The sequence below is a fragment of the Venturia canescens genome, chromosome 6 (genome assembly GCF_019457755.1).
Source record: "Venturia canescens isolate UGA chromosome 6, ASM1945775v1, whole genome shotgun sequence".
Lineage (NCBI taxonomy): Eukaryota > Metazoa > Arthropoda > Insecta > Hymenoptera > Ichneumonidae > Venturia > Venturia canescens.
The window spans coordinates 11,631,741-11,649,821 of NC_057426.1; the positions used below are offsets into that span (position 1 = coordinate 11,631,741).

Consider the following 18,081-nt stretch of genomic DNA (forward strand, 5'->3'; position numbering starts at 1 on the left):
GCCATAGGCCTGTAATCGGCAAACGAGTCTCTAGTTGTAGTTCAGCTCCAGTCTTTGGGCTGTTCGGGAGTATGATTAAATGATAAATATTCGTATTCAATGTTTATCGTAAATCCGCGTACTTTGGATAAAATTCAGTCAAAATGTGAATAAAGATTCAGAGTTTTGATGCGAAAGTGCGGGGCATTTGTTTTCGGCGTTCTTTTCATTGTATCAATGCAGAATTTGAGGAATAGAGCGTTTTTCGACGAATAAGCTTCTTCGGTCTGTTGTTACAGTACCCATTGTGAGACTTCGGCTAAATCAATTGCGGCATTTTCCAGTAAATCGTTCTCGTATAACGCTATCAATGACGAAAAATTTTCACAGTTAGAATAATGAAGTTCCACGAGTTCTAATCAATGACGTTCAATTTAGTATAAAATATTTTTGAAAACTATAAAAAGCTATTCGCAATGGCTGATGAGTCCAGTGTCAGGGTCGCCGTTCGGTAAGTTTTCTGTGGTTCCTCAATCATTGATTTTTTGCTAAAACTTTCTTTTTTCTAATGTGCAAATAGTTTTTTTTTAACAAACCGTCCACCAGATGCGCAAAAGCTTAAAAGCTTTTTTTTATAATTGCATCGTTACCGCCGGCTGTTTGCTCTCTCGGGAAGATAAGTAATCTCGAGAGTCGTCTTATGAGTGCTTTTCTTGAAGCTGATCGAGCGTTCTTCGAAAATTGCGCTCTATCGAGTTCAAATGGAAAATCTGTCTTATTTTTGCAACATTGAAACGTCTCATTTGAAAATCAATTTTAAAATTATAAAATCAAAATTTCCCTCATACAAATTCGTAAGATTCATTTTCTCAGTAATTTCCAAGCATACAAATAATTTTTTCCAACAAAACTATCATCGTCGATCACACAAGGGGACATTGAAATAAATCCAACCATCAAATCCAATATTCCAACGATTTGCCCGAGGATTCTCGCCTCAGCATTGGGGAGCGTCGAGTTTTGGTGCAGCATCCGATTTGCACGTGTGTTTCCAAGTGTAGTGTTGCGTCGAGGGAAAATCTTCATTTCAAGGTCAAATATCGCGCGGCAACAGCGATGGGTCACATTAAGAATCGTACATGTGTACATACACACATATAAAATTGTTCTCAGCATATTGATTTATGTCGTACCGTCGAACGTCGCAAGACTTCCCCAACTAAACGACATCCATTAATGATGATTTACAGGCAAAAAATCTCTCGAGCATTTTTCGGTGGAGGACCAATTATTAAGCGCTAAAGCGTCAAAAAAGTGTTGAATTAGACTCAATCTATTAAATTTATAAATCCATTAATTATAAAATTATAATTTATAATACAATTATAATTATTTATTATAATAATAAATAATATAAAAAATAAAATATAAAAATTATAAAATCTAAAAATAAAAAAATATCTGTAAGTCGATATAATGAAAAACCTGAAAAATAATTAGGTATTCAATCAAGTTCGAGAGATCCTGTTATTTTTCAACTAAGCGTAAAAATCACGTCATAGGAACGCGCCAACCAAATTAGTTACGAAGGAATGTGTTCGCGACGATTATTTATGAATAAATCAAGAAAAATTTAATGAATTATTAATGAGTGAAAAAAATGGTGGTTAAGATCGAATCCCACTTGAATTGCGCCGTTAACATCTTCGAGGGCTCCGAGGCAATGAAATAACGCACAAGCCGTGAACTGGAATGGTCAATTTGCATACCTATTTGTTTCGAGTTATTCGTGCGGGGCCCGGAGTAAGATGGTAAATAAGTGAAAAGTATAAGCTTGTAATTTGGCTCGTGTGACGAACTACCAAATACACCAGCTGATCGGTTCCCATTCGAGGGGTTCTGGATCTCGTCACAACCAGTTTTGCGCAGCATTTATTTACGAGGATCTCTCGCTTCTGATATGTGTTCACACGAGACTCGCATAATATGCCCATTTATATAGCATGTGGGCAGGCTTTATGTGGCTCGTTGTATAACGATCCTGCCTGCCTGCCTGCCTGCTGGTTTCTCAATGAATCGACCGAAGGGTTCCCCTTCCGAGTGACCGTCTCGACTCGCCACAACCCTGTGGCACTCCTACCTCTCTCTCTCTTTGTTTCTCACTTTTTTCTTCGTCCCCTTCACTCCATTTGTTTGAGGTCCCGCCGCTTCTCGCTGCTTCTTAGATTTCAGCCTCGCTTCCTTCCTTCAATTACGATTACGAAACCGCGCGAGTGATTTTCACTTCCTTTTCGGATTCGGTAATCGAGGGAAGGCGCGTTTCGTAAGAATCGAGAATCCATTTGGTCTCTCGTAGATCTCATGTTATAGGTATATAACTGGATGGATAGCTCGACCAAAAATTATATCTCATTGGATTTTCCGTACTTCGTGATGCAATAAAAATCTGAAAAAATTCAACAACATTCGGAGAGCTATGAACAACAATTATATTAACAATAATAATATTGCCCAAAATTTAATAAAAAATTGTTTAAACAATTAATTATTCAATAATTTTGCGGTGACTTATTGTCTTTTATTTACGAATCAAATGTGTGTGCTTTTCCGAATGCTCATGAATTTTTTCCGAATTTTCGTGGATTTTTGAAATTTTTTGAAAAAATTTTGAAAAAAATTTTTTTAAATTTGAATTTTGGATATGCTTTAGAAGACATGTTTACCATCAGTTTTGAAAAGTCTCAAGGTTACCCGATCAAAAATCTACAAATAGAGCCACTTAAAAAATTTTAAAGAGGGAATTTCAAAAATCCACGAAAATTCTGAAAAAAATCTGAAAAAATCATGAGCATTCAGAAAAATGCGCACATTCGATTCGTAAAAAAAAAGAAAAAAAAAACAAGGATTTACTGTAAAATTGTTGAAAAATTATTTTATTAAACAATTTATTAATAACTTTTGGGCAATATTATTATTGATAATTGTAGTTCATAACTTTCCAAATGTTCCGATCAGGTACAATTTATCGGCTGGGTTATCCATCCAGTAATATACCTTATACGAGGTGCGCGCGCGGCTTTTACGTCGACACTCACGATCCTTCAAAAACGTGTTTTTCCTTTGAGCTCTTCCCGAGAGTAAAGGAGTGGAGATGGAAAAGTTTCTTCGAGGACTTATTTTCAGGAAATTTGTTCCTCTACAAAATTGGTCCCACGCACTTTTGCTCTATCTCTGAGCGTTTCGACGCTATTCGCGATTAAGTGAGCACAGCGAGGTTCCACGATGAAAAATTCCACTTCCGCAGAGGGTTTCTTTTCACAGAAGATTTAGCCTTTGAAAAATAGGACTGCGGAGGGGAGATTTCGCGTTCGCGTTCGCAGGCGATTCGCTATATGTCGGATTCAAAGCCAGGAAGCCACTCGATGTCGCGCCTCCGGTGGCAAAACTAAATTCACGCAGAAGTGAGAAGCAGCTGATTGAACGGCGCGTTCTTTCTCGATAGGATCCGGCCTCAAGTGGCGAGGGAGCTGATCGACATGTGCCGGATTTGTACCCAAGTACCACCGGGCGAGCCTCAAGTGTTCCTCGGCCCGGACAAGGCGTTTACTTACGACCATGTATTCGACACCGGCGTCGGCCAGGAGCTAATATACGATTCCTGTGTGGCGCGACTGGTCGAGGGGGCACTCGACGGCTACAACGCGACGGTGTTGGCCTACGGTCAAACCGGCTCGGGCAAAACGTACACAATGGGCACGGGCTTCGACGTTGAGCTGGACGATAACGTTGTTGGCATTATTCCAAGAGCCATTAGGCATCTTTTCGATGGCATTGCTGACAAACAGGAACGCGCGAGAGAGCGAGCTCAAATGGCGCCGAAATTCAAGGTCAGTACAAAAGGTCAAGCGCCTCGATCGACGATTTTCCGAGAGACTTAAAAGGCCTTCTCTTTACAGGTGACGGCTCAATTTCTCGAGCTTTACAACGAGGATTTGAAGGACTTGCTGGAACCCGGTGGGCCTCGAGGTGGTGCGAGGATTCACGAAGATACCGCAGGCAATATACACCTGACCGGGGTCGAACCCAGAACCGTAACGAGCCCTGAACAAGCATTGGAGTATCTCCGTCTCGGTGCGCTCTCCCGTACAACCGGTTCCACCCAGATGAACACACAATCGTCCCGCTCACACGCCATATTTACTCTGTACATTAAACAACAACGATGCATCAGAGTGGAGGATCCTGATGCGGATGTCGATACCAGCGCGACCGACGCCACCAATGAACTTGAAACTCTCACCGCCAAGTTCCATTTTGTTGATTTGGCTGGCTCCGAACGACTCAAGCGGACTGGGGCCACCGGGGACAGAGCCAAGGAGGGCATATCCATCAACTGTGGACTGGTATGGTCCTTCGGGAGCTCAAACTTCTGAAGCGCGAGTCCGCATTGGCTTTTCACACTTAAGGAGGGTGGCTACGTTCGTCAAATTGATAAGAAATTGATCAAATTTGGTGATAATGTTCTTCAACATCAAGTGCGAAGATACAATTTTTTTCAAAATTTTCTTCTGCTTAGTTATCGAGTAATTACGCATTAAAGCAGATTTCTTATGCCCGGAATGTATACCTATATATATGGAAACGCTATGCTTATACACGTGAACTTTGGTGATCAATTACTCGATAACTGTACAGAAGAAAAATCTTAAAAAATTTGTATTGTCAAATTTAACTCTAAAGAATATGTTCACCAAATTTTATTAAATTCTTATCATTTTGAAATTTTTAATGTATTTTACATGGTTTAGCATGGCAACATTGTATCGTCCCTAGCCACCCTCCTTAAGGAGGGTGGCTACATATTCGTCAAAATGATAAGAAATTCATCAAATTTGGTGATAATGTTCTTCAACATCAAGTGCGAAGATACAATTTTTTTCAAAATTTTCTTCTGCTTAGTTATCGAGTAATTACGCATTAAAGCAGATTTCTTATGCCCGGAATGAAACGCTATGCTTATACACGTGAACTTTAGTGATCAATTACTCGATAACTGTACAGAAGAAAAATCTTAAAAAATTTGTATTGTCAAATTTGGCACTAAAGAATATGTTCATCAAATTTTATTAAATTCTTATCATTTTGAAATTTTTTATGTATTTAACGTGGTTTAGCATGGCAACATTGTATCGTCGCTAGCCACCCTCCTTAATTTTCGCGGTCACGTCCACTCGATCCAACTTCAAAGACCAAAGCTCAGGACAGTAACGAATTTATAAAATTCTTTCAGAACGAAACGCGTAAACAGAGTCATGATAATTCACTAAATTTATTGTTTAATATGAGATTGTCGTCGGAGTATCTGCAAAATTTGTATCTCAGTCGAAATATGCGGAGCACGCAATCAAGGGGAATAAATTTTAGAGTGGAATTCGTTATTTTATGGGTTAAACTCGAAGCCCTTGTTGAGAAAATGACGTTCTTATGAGGACTATTTCACTTTTTATTTTGAAATATCATTGCTATATATCGTGGCGCAGGGTAAAAATGTTTCTTCGAGTGCCAGGATGACGTGGGCGTTGAAATTTCACGTTTCGCTAATCATACGTTTAGCCGACTCGTCTCGATGTGTCGCTATAATTTTCCATTGTCAATTCCCCCGTAAAAATGAGCGTTTGATTGTTTCGGTGTGAAAGATATTCGAAGTACCGAATACACGATGAATATTATTCAATCCCCGTGTCCATACAGCTCGCCTTGGGGAACGTTATTTCTGCACTTGGCGACAAAACGAAAAAAGCTCTACACGTGCCTTATCGTGACTCGAAGCTGACGAGGCTTCTCCAAGACTCTCTGGGTGGCAATAGCCAAACTGTCATGATTGCTTGCGTATCACCGAGCGATCGTGATTTTATGGAAACTCTGAGTACCCTCAAGTACGCCAACAGGGCGAGGAACATTAAAAACAAAGTGACGATCAATCAGGACAAGAGTTCGCGGACCATCGCCTCGTTGCGTCGAGAAATACAAGAATTACAGCTCGAACTTATGGAATATAAACAAGGCAAGTAAACGTTGTTAATAAGGTTGCCTCAAAATTGTTCGAAAATTCGGTTGTTCAGAGAATACTCAAATTTTTCTACTAATTTTATCGCCGGAACGAACTGACAAGAGAACTCGTGTATTAATTTTCGTAGGTAAACGCGTGGTCGGCGAAGATGGGGTCAACGATGCGTGGCACGAGAATCAAATGTTGAACAGCGAACTGCAGAGTTTACGGACTCGAGTAAAAGCTTTGTCGGAAACTGTTCAAGCGTTAACCGCGAAGAACGCATTATTGCTGACGGAAAAAGCGGCTGGACAGTGGGTCGCTTCTTCCGGTGGGAACGATGACCAAGTAACCAGTTTAGTGCTGGGATACGTTCAAGAGATCGAAGAATTGAGAGCTCGGTTGCTCGATGCCGAAGCCATGTATCAGCAATTGAAAAAGCGTCAAATGCAGGTAATTTAAATGTCGAAAATACGATCGGGTTAAATTGATTTTCAAGCTGTTAGAAAACGTTTTTCTCCCCCGTTTGTTTGAGGTTCACGGAGGAAATTCCTACAGCGATTCATCTTACGCGTTTCAAGGAGATTCTAGCTCGGTTTTAGTAGAGGCTAAAAAAGAATTGCAAAAAGAGCGCGACGCGCTGGCGGCTCTCAAAGAGCAGCAGTCGCAGAGTACAGGAATGAGCATCAGGGTCGATGACGATGACGTGGAAGCCGACAATACGGAGAACGGACAGGAATCCTTGAGCGAAGACGATACGGACGACGACTCCGATCGCAAGGAAGAGGACGAACAGGAGGAAGTGATGGGGCGTGAACTGGAAGCTCTGACTTCCGACATCGACGTGAAGCAACGATTGATCCAGGAGCTGGAATTGTCGCAGCGGAGGTTGCAAACGATGAAGCAGCACTACGAGGACAAGTTGGCACAGTTGCAGGCTCGCATACGCAACACCCAGGAGGAAAGGGACAAGGTTTTGTCCTCGCTTCAACAACAGCCGGCTCCGCCAACGGAGAAAGTGAAAAAATTGCGGGACGAGTATGAGAAGAAACTGTCCTCGATGCAAAAAGAAGTGCGGCTGCTACAGTCCGCTAAGAAGGAGCACGCGAGGCTGCTCAAGAGCCAATCCCAGAACGAGAATCGGCTGCAGGGCTTGAAGAACGAACTTGCCGAGATGAAGCGCGCCAAAGTTAAGCTTTTGCACAAAATGCGCGAGGAGGCTCAGAGACACAAAGAAAATGAGCTAAGGCGGAATCGCGAGATTGCACAGTTGCGCAAAGAGAGCCGAAGGAATGCCAATATGATAAGAACCCTCGAAGCAGACAAACGCATGAAAGAAGTTGTCCTCAGGCGCAAACAGGAGGAAGTTACTGCGCTGCGAAAGCGAGACAGAGGATTGAGCAAACAAGTGGCTGGAAGAGCGCCTGTTAAACAAACTAATCCTAAGGCCTTGAAGCAACGATGGCTCACGTTTGAGCGAACAATTACGAAACAGGCGCTCGCCAAACAAGCCTCTACCGATGCCGAGTGGGAGATGGAACGATTACTACAGGAGAGAGAAGATCTCGGTGGAGAGTTGGAACGCTTACAAAAACAGCGAGACGCTACTGCAGCCGCTAAAGACGATACCGCTGATTTGGACGAAGAAATTGATAATGTCAAAAGCAAAATCAGCTACTTGCAGGTACGTCTTCGCTATTCGTCAACGCCTGACAAGGGCTGGCTGTCCTTCCACTCTTAGCCTCGTGCTTACGGCTTTTCAGTTTCTTCATTCACCACTTTTTAACGTCAAATATCGGTTTTTGTGTCTAAATGAAATAATTTTGTCAGAATTTTCGATTACGCTTGTTTTTGTAAAAACAAAGTAACGAATAACGAACGCCGGGTTATTGACCTCGTCGGAAGCGATTTTTCTTGTTCTCGAGTTGGATGCCTTCTTTGAACTGACACAATGCTCTTTTTTTTCAATAACAGGACACTATAGAAGAGCTGCAGCGTGATATGATGGAAATGGGTGACGGCGAGGCCGAGGGTGAACCGGGCGTAGAAGCTCTCATATCGACGATAAGATCAATCGACGAAGCGCAATATCTGCTGCAAAGAATGTTCGCCTTTACGGTCGAGCAAAGTTGCTCCGCCGCACAGAGGCAGGTTGAAGTACGGGATATGGAATCCCGATTGAATCAAGTTGCACAGGAGAGCGATGTACAACACCAATTGCTCGAGCATGTCTTACGCGACCGCAACCTTTTGTCGCTCACCAACGAACATCATCAAACAAATCCGATAGCCTACAGCCCTCCGAGCTCGCGAAGTTCTTCGCCGGACAAGTAAGTCTAGCCTGACTCCATTTTTTTGTAAATCGAGCCTACCCTAACTGACAATGAGTGTAATGATTTTTTCCACTGTCCAAATATCGTTGAAACCAAGAGTGAATTACTTTTCAGTATAAAATTATATATTCAGGCTCACTGAAAATTATTCAAGAGTAATAATTTTAAATCGAGATTTAAATCAAATCACTTTCTTCGCACATCCTCGAAATTTCTGTACAATTTGAATCAGAATTCTACAGCGAACGAAAATAATGAGTATGAAAAAAAAAAATCGTAAATAAATTTTTTTCCATCAGTAGCGAGTGTTACAGCCAACTGTCGAGCGTGGAAACGAAACAAAAAAGCAACAAAGTCAGACGACGAACAACCCAAGCACAGGAATTGTTGTACGGCATTAATTCTGTAACCGACAGCTTAAAGATCGACGAACAGAATCAAAATCACAACCATCCGTTAACGAGAGTACCTAGTGCTCCTGGAAGCTTGAAGTGAGACTTGCGCTATCGAAATATTTCATAACCGGAAGTGTCGCTACTGTCAAAGTTGTTAATTGCATTGTTTTTTTTGTGGCTGATCCAGGGGCTTGGTTTTGACGCGAGGATCGCATGGTAGCAGCGTTGTAGGTTCGCCAACGTTGGCACGACGAGACAGCACGTCGCCAAGGCCTCTGCGTCGCCACTTGCACCCTGGCGGAGGTTCCATGTGAGTCAGAGCCCTCCAACACGTCTTTCTATTCGTAATCCTCGTATTTCTATCCATCGAATCCATCTATCGGGCATCGACGAACTTTTAGATCACTTTCTTGGTGTTCATTGTCACGTCAATTCTTTGCAACAGTCGTTTGTCATTATTCCAACCAAGCATCAATTCGAATCGTCGATATCGTCGACACTACACACGGTTGCAAATCATGCATGACATATTTTATTTTCAAAATCCTTACCCATGCACACAGAAGCACTTCCGGGCACGTTTTTTTTTATTATTGTTATCACTATAATTAGTATTATTATTGTTAACGTGACGTAATTTTGAAACGAATATGAATAATCGATTTTTTATTGTCTTCAAAGAGTTGTATCGAAAGGAAATAACTGTACAGAGATACTTTTTCGGTTTTTGTACGTGACTCGAATTATAAAATAATGATGAATGTGTACCCAGATAATATATACATGTATACATACATATAAACATTTTTTTTCTTCTTTTTCTATACCATCACAGTGTACAGTTTGTAATGAATAAATAAATGTCCGTTGCTCACTAATCGTGCACAAAATACCATGCAAATGTACAGTTCACTCACCGCGATCGATCGATTATTTCTTCCTCTGTTTCGCTTTGAAGTTTTCCGTCTACCGTTCTTTTTTCTTCTTTTCTTTTCGTCGCTGTGCTTGAATGATTGATTGCACGCATGCCACCCTCTCACGTATCTTGCTAACACTGCTCTCTAACAATGCACACTACAGTTTTATTACATTCTCCGAAGTAACGCCAACTCGCCACCAAACGAACAATCCATTTTTCCCCCCCTCGCGGCTATCTATTTTACCTCGTTTTCCCATAACTTATTCATGCCGCTTTTTGTGACCGTAACCTCCACCGCGTCTAGAACTTTTTGAGGACACACGACTATGGAATATTCTTACGACGTCACGGATGCCACAGTTTTGTTGTCTGAATAGAAGGGAAAATAGCGGTTTTTTGTCACATTAGACAACATCTTTGCTTCATCGTGTTATTTTTTCTCCAACGAACGAATCTTAATGAACGACGCCCAAATAAATTTTATTGTAATTAAACTTTCAGGAGGCTTAATGAAAAATATATTCAATTGGAATATTTTTATGAGAATATCATTTGCCAGACTCAATTTGTTTTCTCGTCTGAAAAAATTCGACTTTGAGCCAATTTACAAATATACTCATATAACTTTTTTCATGCGGAGCCAGAACTTCAATGATTCATTTCTCGTAAAAATTTCCATCAAATTAACTTTTGATCCATAACCATATTTTCGCTTACCCCAACATCTTTTTCCTGAGGACCTTTTCCGGTTACAATCAGTGAAGGCCACTGCTCGGTATAATGGCGATTTGGACATTGAATAACGTAAACATTCCAAGATAAATTTTATTTTGGTAGGAATTTCGCAATTTCCCCCTTCGTATGGCATTGAGTTTTTCACGAAAGAGTTGAATCTTCGGGAAACTGTAGAGTTTGAGTAAATATTGTTGGTATGTACGTGGCTCGTATATTTTGAGCCGGATTGGATCGGCGTTTCGAATTTTGTAAAAAAAAATTAATTAAAAATACTTTCAAACTTTTTATGAAAATAATAAAAATAGCTCTACTCGACGATTTTGTTTGGCACGCTGATGACAAATCGAGTGGAAAATAAGATCCGAAATAAGACTGTGAAGACGTCGGAAGCGCTATATTTAACGCATTAACAAAACTGCATTAGTAACACTGCGATGTATTAACAACCGCCTGAACTAGGGAACAAGTAGCCCATACGGAAGCCTCGCCACCGGGTTCGCCGACGATCTATCGTCGTTTCAACAGCCGCGAGGAAAATGTGTTTTCCCGATTGACCGCAACGAGGCAGCCTCTGCCCTCGGATCCCCAGCCAACGAAGGGTGTAATTTCGCAGTTTCCGGGAAAAGTTCAGCCTAAAGCACCGCTGCAGTGCACCCACGTTGCCGAAGGTCACAGCAAAGCCGTTTTGGCTATTTTCGCTACTGAAGATCTGCTCTTCAGTGGGTCCAAAGGTCAGCACGTTTACCTTTCACAAAATATTTTTCAAAATTTGATTATTTTCTTTCGAAAGAATTTTCCTGGCTCCGGTGGATCGTTCTTCCTTTCATTGACCTTTGTAACGTTCGATTTAATTTCAAAGATTCTCCCGACCAAATATAATCGGAACGCGAGCTCGAAGCGTGGCAAAATACCGGACTGAAAAATACTTTTAACGAATGTTCGCAGACCGAACGGTAAAAGTGTGGGACTTGGGAACAGGACTGGAGAACTTGACGTTGAGCGGTCACCCGAACAACGTGGTAGCGGTGAAATATTCGGTGGCGCATCGATTACTGTTCAGCGTTTCAGCCGCTTACGTTAAAGTCTGGGATCTTCGAGCCGGCAACAATTGCATCAAAACTTTGTTCTCATCGGGCCAGACTCAGGGCGGTCCGATATCACTCGCTACGCCCTCGAGAACGCTTCAGGTCCCAGTTGGCGAGACTACGATAAACGATCTTGCCCTGAGTCTGGACGATACGGAATTGTACACCGCCTCCATCGACAAGGTTCGCGTATGGGACTTGCGAAAATTGACTTATACCGGACGCCTGAGCACTCCGCATACCGCTGCGGTAATGTGTCTCGCCGTTTCTCAGGATGGCAGAGTTATCACCGGAAGTAAAGACCATCTCATTTCACTCGTTGAAACGTGTACTTCTGGCCAATCCGTCAGTTTAGCGCCCCCTCACTATGACGGTGTCGAGTGTCTCGCTGTTAACGGCTCCACTTTGTTCTCCGGTAAGATTTCATGACGGCTCAATTATCCGTTCGTTCCATTTCAATGATTTTGAGACGAGTCCGGCGAGTTTATTTCGTCGAATGCAATGCAAAGCGTGAATTCGAATGATGAGATTTCGATCGATTAGCTTCGCAGCCAAGCCTCGCATAGTATTTTTCTAAACTTAATAACCCAATTTTTGTTTATTGCTTAATGAGTTTTTACAATAATGCAAGATTGAACGATTCTCTTGAGGTATTTTGTAAATTATTATAATTTTCATACCATAAGATTTGTCAACGCGATTGAGAGAAACACCTTAAAACTTGTTCACACCATCGGATTGTTACTCGCAGGTTCCAGGGACATGTGCATAAAACGTTGGGACTTGAGCAGAATGGAACTCGTACAGTCGTTGAACAATGCTCACAAAGATTGGATATTGGGTTTGTGCACGATGAACGCCGGTTCCGTCATGGTGTCCGGATGTCGCGGTGGAATTTTGCGTGCTTGGTCGGTGCCGAAAGATTTGAATGGCGAATGCTCGTTACTTGGTGAAGTTCGGGCACACGCTTCTGCAATAAACTCGGTTGTAACGAATCAGCAGCACGTTTTTACAGCGAGCAAGTGAGTACTCCAAAATTCGTGAGAAGTTTGTGACTTTTTTTTTAATATACGAAACTTTAAGACGCTCAAAGTTTTAGCAATTCGATTCTCCATAAGTTTATTTCATTATAATTACGTGTATAATTTTATCTTCTTATGTCGTTTATTTAGTAACTTGTGCGGAAATATTCATTATTACAGTTCTGGCGACGTCAAGCTCTGGCGAATACCCGAAACACTTACCTCCATGTCCTTTTCCACTCTTTCGCTATAACTCGTTTTCGTTTCTGTCGCTTTTTTATCGTCCGTCGTTGTCGTCTTGTTTTGTTTTTTCTCACACTAGCTCCCGAACTGGCAATTAAAATAACGCGTCTTTGAACATCGTTTCCGTTTGTTCCTTTAAATTAAATTGAAAATACAAAATTATTACAGTAACATTTCGGTCTTTCACGTTTCAAATTAATAAAGGTTGCTCGATGAGCCTGAAAGAATATTCTCTGTGGTAAAAACGTGGTCAATATGCTTTTGAGAAATGAATATTTAGATGCACAAACTTGTCGAATTTAAATTATAATCTAAATTATATAAATACAAAGAAAATTATTAATATTCGATGCGAGTAAGGAAATCCCAGTATTTCAGCGAACAAAAAATAACTAATCGATCGCTTATTTTTTTTATCGTAATATAATTTGCTAATTGTCTCGTTCACTTCATTATCTTGTTCCTTTGCATGTTTTTCGTGTACACAACAAGCGATGGGAGTATACGTCTGTGGAGTTACTACAAGAGGGATCATCCGAGGACATTCCAGAGAAGCAATTCCCTCAAGTGCTAACGAATCGTCAATATATATATATATGAGATACATACATTATATTTAATAAATTTATAACGACTCCGAAAAGAATGGACCTACATTGGGATCGCGTGGAATTTGGATGCTGAGATTCGAGTGCGAGATTTAAATACTCCCAAACGTGAGGCTATCGATCAATTTTCATATTATCTCGGATTCCATTTTTATTCGAAATTATTGTCCCGTCCATTTCTAGAGCACGAGCTTGCACGAAGATTACACTCCGATTTTTCGCGCTCCCAAAATCATAGCGTAAAAAAATAGGCAAACGAAAGATTGAATAGAAATACGAATATGCGTTATTGTAATGCAAAATTTATTTATCATTGACGAACACAAAATGTGTGTTTTCGCAAATGGCTATAAGAACAAACGAAAACAAATGAATCCTAGAAAAATTGTTGAATACGTCGATAACCGTTTTTTCAACTTTCCTAATTTTATTAAATAAGTAGGCAATACTTAAAAATGTTAATCTTCATCGAATATTGCTCATTATACTTTGCTCTTTTTTCCATACCAATTGACGAATTGAATCGATTTGTAGAATTGAATCAGACTGATTATTTATTTACGTCAATTCCCATTTTTTGGGAGTACCCAGTTTTATGAAAAATATCGTTTTTTTATCGATTTTTTCTTGTCGTGAAATTTTGAACCCAACGAAAAAACGAAATAAATGAAATTGAGTGGCTGAATTGGTAGAAAAATCGAATCCTCTAATGACCATTTCAGAAGATTTGTAAAAATTAGTGAAAAAAAATTGTTATTTAAAATTTCTTCGCTCTTAAAATACAAATAACCGTCGTTGTGAACAAAACCCCGAACAAAGAAAAACAATCAAGCGCTTTGTTGATGATTCGCCTAATCTTGTAACAAAAAAATCAAAAGACAAAAAATGAAGTAAAATAAACGAATGGAAAAAAATGATAAATAAAACAAAATTTGGCATTGTCTAGCATTTATTTTATTATGAACAGGAAGAACGTTAAAATTACAATATTATTTGCTCTTATTGGTACAAACGATAATTGTTGTTGATTAATACTGTACAGTCTGAGGTCTCTGTAGGTCCCGAGTACACCATATTGTCAGGCTTGAGTGTTCAATTTTCTTCTAAAAAAAATTAATATAAAAATAAAATAAAATCGTAAGAAATTAGGAATTATTGATTTTTCACCGTATACTCAATCAAGTTTCAACGAAAATTGTTGCAATTATTGAAAAAAATAATAAACATGAATCGAGAGTAAAAAAGTGTGAAACTCGAAAAATGGTGAAAAATAATGACTTTCGTTCATCCTCTCGTACCTTTTTTTCTTTTTATGCGCTGAGAGGGATTCTTGGCCGCTGTCATCAGCACTGTCCTCCGATTGGCTGCTGCTACTGCTGCTACTTGAAGAACTGCTGGATGAACCGCTCGACGAGTCACTTGCTACTCCCGTGTTTTCTTTCACGTCAATATTATCCGCTAATACAGCCAATTCGGGCTCTTTTTCGCGTAATACCTTCAACCATTTCCGTGATAATTTTGGTCTTCCTCTCACCTAAAAAGTATGTAGCAGATAACTTTGCAGAGCCGTAAAGTGATAGCGCGATAGCCGCCGAATTTTAAAAGAAGATCTGTTTGTACCGTTTTGTGCCAAACGATGGGGAAATTGGTACGAGAACAAAAGTTCTGGGTCACAGCAATGGTCTCATTGAGATTAAGAACAACGTGCCACCATCCACCGGGAACAAAGACCGTTTCACCAGGACGTTGAAGTACTTCAATGGGCAAACAGTCCTGTGGCCACGTGGGCAATTTCGTCCGGGGATAAATAATGGTAAACCACGTAATAGCTTCGTCCCGTTGTTTCCCCCCTTCAGTGCCTGTTACTTTTAGTAATTCTCGAGGTGTGTGAGTCGGAAAAAGGCACCAACGTTTGTGACCGGAAACCAAGCCATTCCATGCGCTTGTCCCCAAAGGATCTATGTGGATTCCAGTACCTGTTTTCATTTTTTGCATTAGAATCCAAATTTATCCCTGACAATCAGGTTTTTTTGTTCTAAAATATAGGTACCTGATCTTTCTGGTCCCATAACGAACCAACGATAAGGCGGTCTTCTATGTTCACCAGCATGCTGAAATAGATCGTCTCGAAAATATTTTGGGATTGTGTAATCGTCGAGTAATTTTTTTCTTCGTGGATGTTCTCCGAAAGAGCTGTCAAAAATATAAAGCGGCGAATCATCCGTAGTGCTCAGCATATATTTGACGTAATACTTCATCTTCATTTTCACGCTGTAACCCTCATTGTCCTCGCCACATTTGAATTTTTGGTTCCTGTACTTTTTTACTAGCCTCTGAAATTTTTCATTTTATTCTTATTCATTAACTGCCTTTTTAATGTTTTTCATTTAAATATATTATTCGTATTGTTTCTAATTGACAAGAGAAAAAATTTTGTTTTTGCAAGTAAAATGCTTCAAATCATCCCAAAAGTAACTGTTTTCGATATTGCAAAAAAGTTTATCATTTCCAAAGTGTTTTAAATATAACAAAAGATTTTGTTGAAACTAACTATTATACAAAATATAGTGTGACTACGTTGTCAAATCATTATGTAAATAAATTTGATATATTCAATTATTATTATTCGTTCATAAAAAAAATCAAACCAACCTCAGGAGTCCATTTATGGTTAGCTTTCCAATCGTCTTGAGCACCTTTGATTATCACAGGCTTATAAGGTTTCTCATAAAGTTCTATGAACTCTTCAGGAGATACTTTATCTTCCCAGATTCTTTCTATGTTCTCCTTGAAATCCCAATATATAGCACTATTTTTTACATATTCATGCTGCCTCCATGCTGTTTTATCTGCGAGTTCTAAAAACATTTCATCAAAATTCAAAATTACCAATCCATGAATCTAAATGTGGATTATTAATTTGAAAGTTTTTTTACAAACATAATAATAAAAAGTAAGTTAAATATATTTTAACATATTTATTTATTTTATGGAAGATATCTATGCTTGTTCATGATCTCTAACAATTTTGCTAAATATTTTGAAGTGTTACACACTTTGTAAAATTTTGCAAAAACTTTTATTCCTGCTACATTATAAAAATTGTCAGAACCTGAAAAATATTGAGGAATATGTTGACATAATCGTTTGAAAATTGAATATTGCAAAAATACTTGGAATTATTCATGTCTCTTGTTTGCTGGGGAACAAGCTGAAACGTTTGTTATTTTTTTAAATTTCTCAATGTGCCAATATTGATTGGATCAGCGTTGTAGGTTAAAACGAACAACTCATTCGAATCGAATGAAATTTCAAATAATCTCAAGGTTTTTGAGGAATTCCGTCGTAAAAAAAAAACACTATGTTTATGCATTTTTTTAAATGTAGATACTGACGTTTCGGAGATGTACATGAGATGGTCTAATTCCTAAGAAATTTCTCAAGGTCACCAAGAAATAAAAGTTATTGTCGTAAAAAACATGGCTAAAAATCACGCCCATATCAAGTTCCCAAAGCTGTAGAAGCGTTGAGGTTATGCTCACCCGGTCTTGCTTTTCTCTTAACCTCCTTAATACGTTTTTTTGCACGATGATTATTGACCTTCAGTACTTCACTCATAGCGTCGATACTGGGTTTTTTTTTATACAATATATGTCAATTTATGGATATTACGTTAATTTAATTATCTAAACAAACATATAACAAATTTATTTACAGCTTATAGTTGATTCGGAATAAAAGATAAAGAACACTTTCGGCACTCGGTTAACTGTAACTTGCTATTGACGACTTTTCCACCAGATGGCAGGTTTGCGCGCGTCATCATTATTATCCGATGTTTGTATTTCGATAGATATATCTATATTTATATTGATAAATTGTTGGAAATCGGTTTAACGAGCATCGTTCGTTGTCAACAAATCGCACTGTACTTTTATAGAATGTCGTTCCAAAGGGCTAGTGATGTATAATTATTTAAAATGCTGCATTATTATGTATTGCCCTTATTAGATGAGCACATCTGTATATTTATCATTACGTTAAGAAAACACCTGAAACGGTATTTCGGGATCGCAGGTGGTGGAGGGGACTTGCCTACGTGACAAGAGTCATGTCGTCATGTCAAGTTGATGTACCCGATTTTGTCGTGAGGCGGCGTGACAAACTTCAGCTTCAGATCGTTCAGATCCTTCAGATATTACGGCCATCATGGCGATATTGCTCTTTTTTTGGGTTATGAAATTATCCGGAAATGCATGAGAGTTTGAGATTGGATAGGAAGTATATTTGTGGTAAACATGACCTTGAGAATGACCGCACTTGTAATTCATTGTTGCAATGAGAATAATATGATTAGGAAACATGGGTCGTCATTTTCGTAAGAAAATTACAAACAGGCAACGATGAATCTTGTTTGATTTTGTACTGCCTGCTCGGCACGCACTTATTTACGTGCCTTTATACTATTACGCTCATGCAAGACTGCTTGTACTACACTCTAAATTTTAGTCTTGTTTCTATCGAATCGTGCCCTGAGAAAGGTTCAATGGTTTCTCTTGCGCATGCGCAGCCGTGAATATGAGCGAAAGACAAGAGTAGGGATGTGGGGAAAAAGATTGTACGTCGCGTCGACGGGAGCAAAAGAGAAAAAAACATGAATTTATACGAGGTGACTAGAAGAGAGAGGGAGAGAGAAAATGGCGGCGCGCGACG

The 18,081-nt window shown here is 39.5% G+C and overlaps 2 protein-coding genes across 4 annotated transcripts; one reads left to right on the forward strand and one right to left on the reverse strand.

Annotated features, from left to right (window-relative positions):
* Positions 1-27: 27 nt before the first annotated feature.
* On the forward strand, positions 28-14,299 carry Klp31E (kinesin-like protein 31E). 3 transcript variants are annotated; one of them, XM_043421159.1, is made up of 13 exons: positions 28-490; positions 3,482-3,866; positions 3,936-4,382; positions 5,731-6,043; positions 6,177-6,481; positions 6,564-7,712; positions 8,003-8,358; positions 8,664-8,852; positions 8,944-9,066; positions 10,870-11,141; positions 11,356-11,910; positions 12,247-12,517; positions 13,253-14,299. In XM_043421159.1, exons 1-13 carry the CDS (start codon positions 456-458, stop codon positions 13,332-13,334), a joined length of 4,482 nt encoding a protein of 1,493 aa, XP_043277094.1. In that variant the 5' UTR covers positions 28-455; the 3' UTR covers positions 13,335-14,299. The 3 variants fall into 3 exon arrangements, with proteins under 3 accessions (XP_043277094.1, XP_043277095.1, XP_043277092.1); XM_043421160.1 differs by having other exon boundaries at positions 29-490; positions 8,661-8,852; positions 12,698-14,299; XM_043421157.1 differs by having other exon boundaries at positions 29-490; positions 8,661-8,852.
* Positions 14,300-17,392, reverse strand: PSR (Bifunctional arginine demethylase and lysyl-hydroxylase PSR). Its single transcript, XM_043421161.1, has 6 exons — positions 16,911-17,392; positions 16,021-16,226; positions 15,419-15,701; positions 14,989-15,344; positions 14,667-14,902; positions 14,300-14,471 (listed from the first exon to the last, which is right to left on the reverse strand). The coding sequence occupies exons 1-6, from the start codon at positions 16,984-16,986 to the stop codon at positions 14,447-14,449; spliced, it is 1,182 nt and encodes a 393-aa protein (XP_043277096.1). The 5' UTR covers positions 16,987-17,392; the 3' UTR covers positions 14,300-14,446.
* Positions 17,393-18,081: the final 689 nt, after the last annotated feature.

Excerpts from the sequence above, each read along its gene's own strand:
- PSR (XM_043421161.1), bottom strand. The coding sequence starts at position 16,986 with ATGAGTGAAGTACTGAAGGTCAATAATCATCGTGCAAAAAAACGTATT. Across the intron at positions 15,702-16,020 it reads ACCATAAATGGACTCCTGAG|AGGCTAGTAAAAAAGTACAG; the intron begins GTTGGTTTGATT and ends GAAAAATTTCAG. Across the intron at positions 14,903-14,988 it reads CCATCGTTTGGCACAAAACG|GTGAGAGGAAGACCAAAATT; the intron begins GTACAAACAGAT and ends CATACTTTTTAG.
- Klp31E (XM_043421157.1), top strand. The coding sequence starts at position 456 with ATGGCTGATGAGTCCAGTGTCAGGGTCGCCGTTCG. Across the intron at positions 4,383-5,730 it reads TATCCATCAACTGTGGACTG|CTCGCCTTGGGGAACGTTAT; the intron begins GTATGGTCCTTC and ends GTGTCCATACAG. Across the intron at positions 8,359-8,660 it reads CGAAGTTCTTCGCCGGACAA|TAGCGAGTGTTACAGCCAAC; the intron begins GTAAGTCTAGCC and ends TTTTTCCATCAG.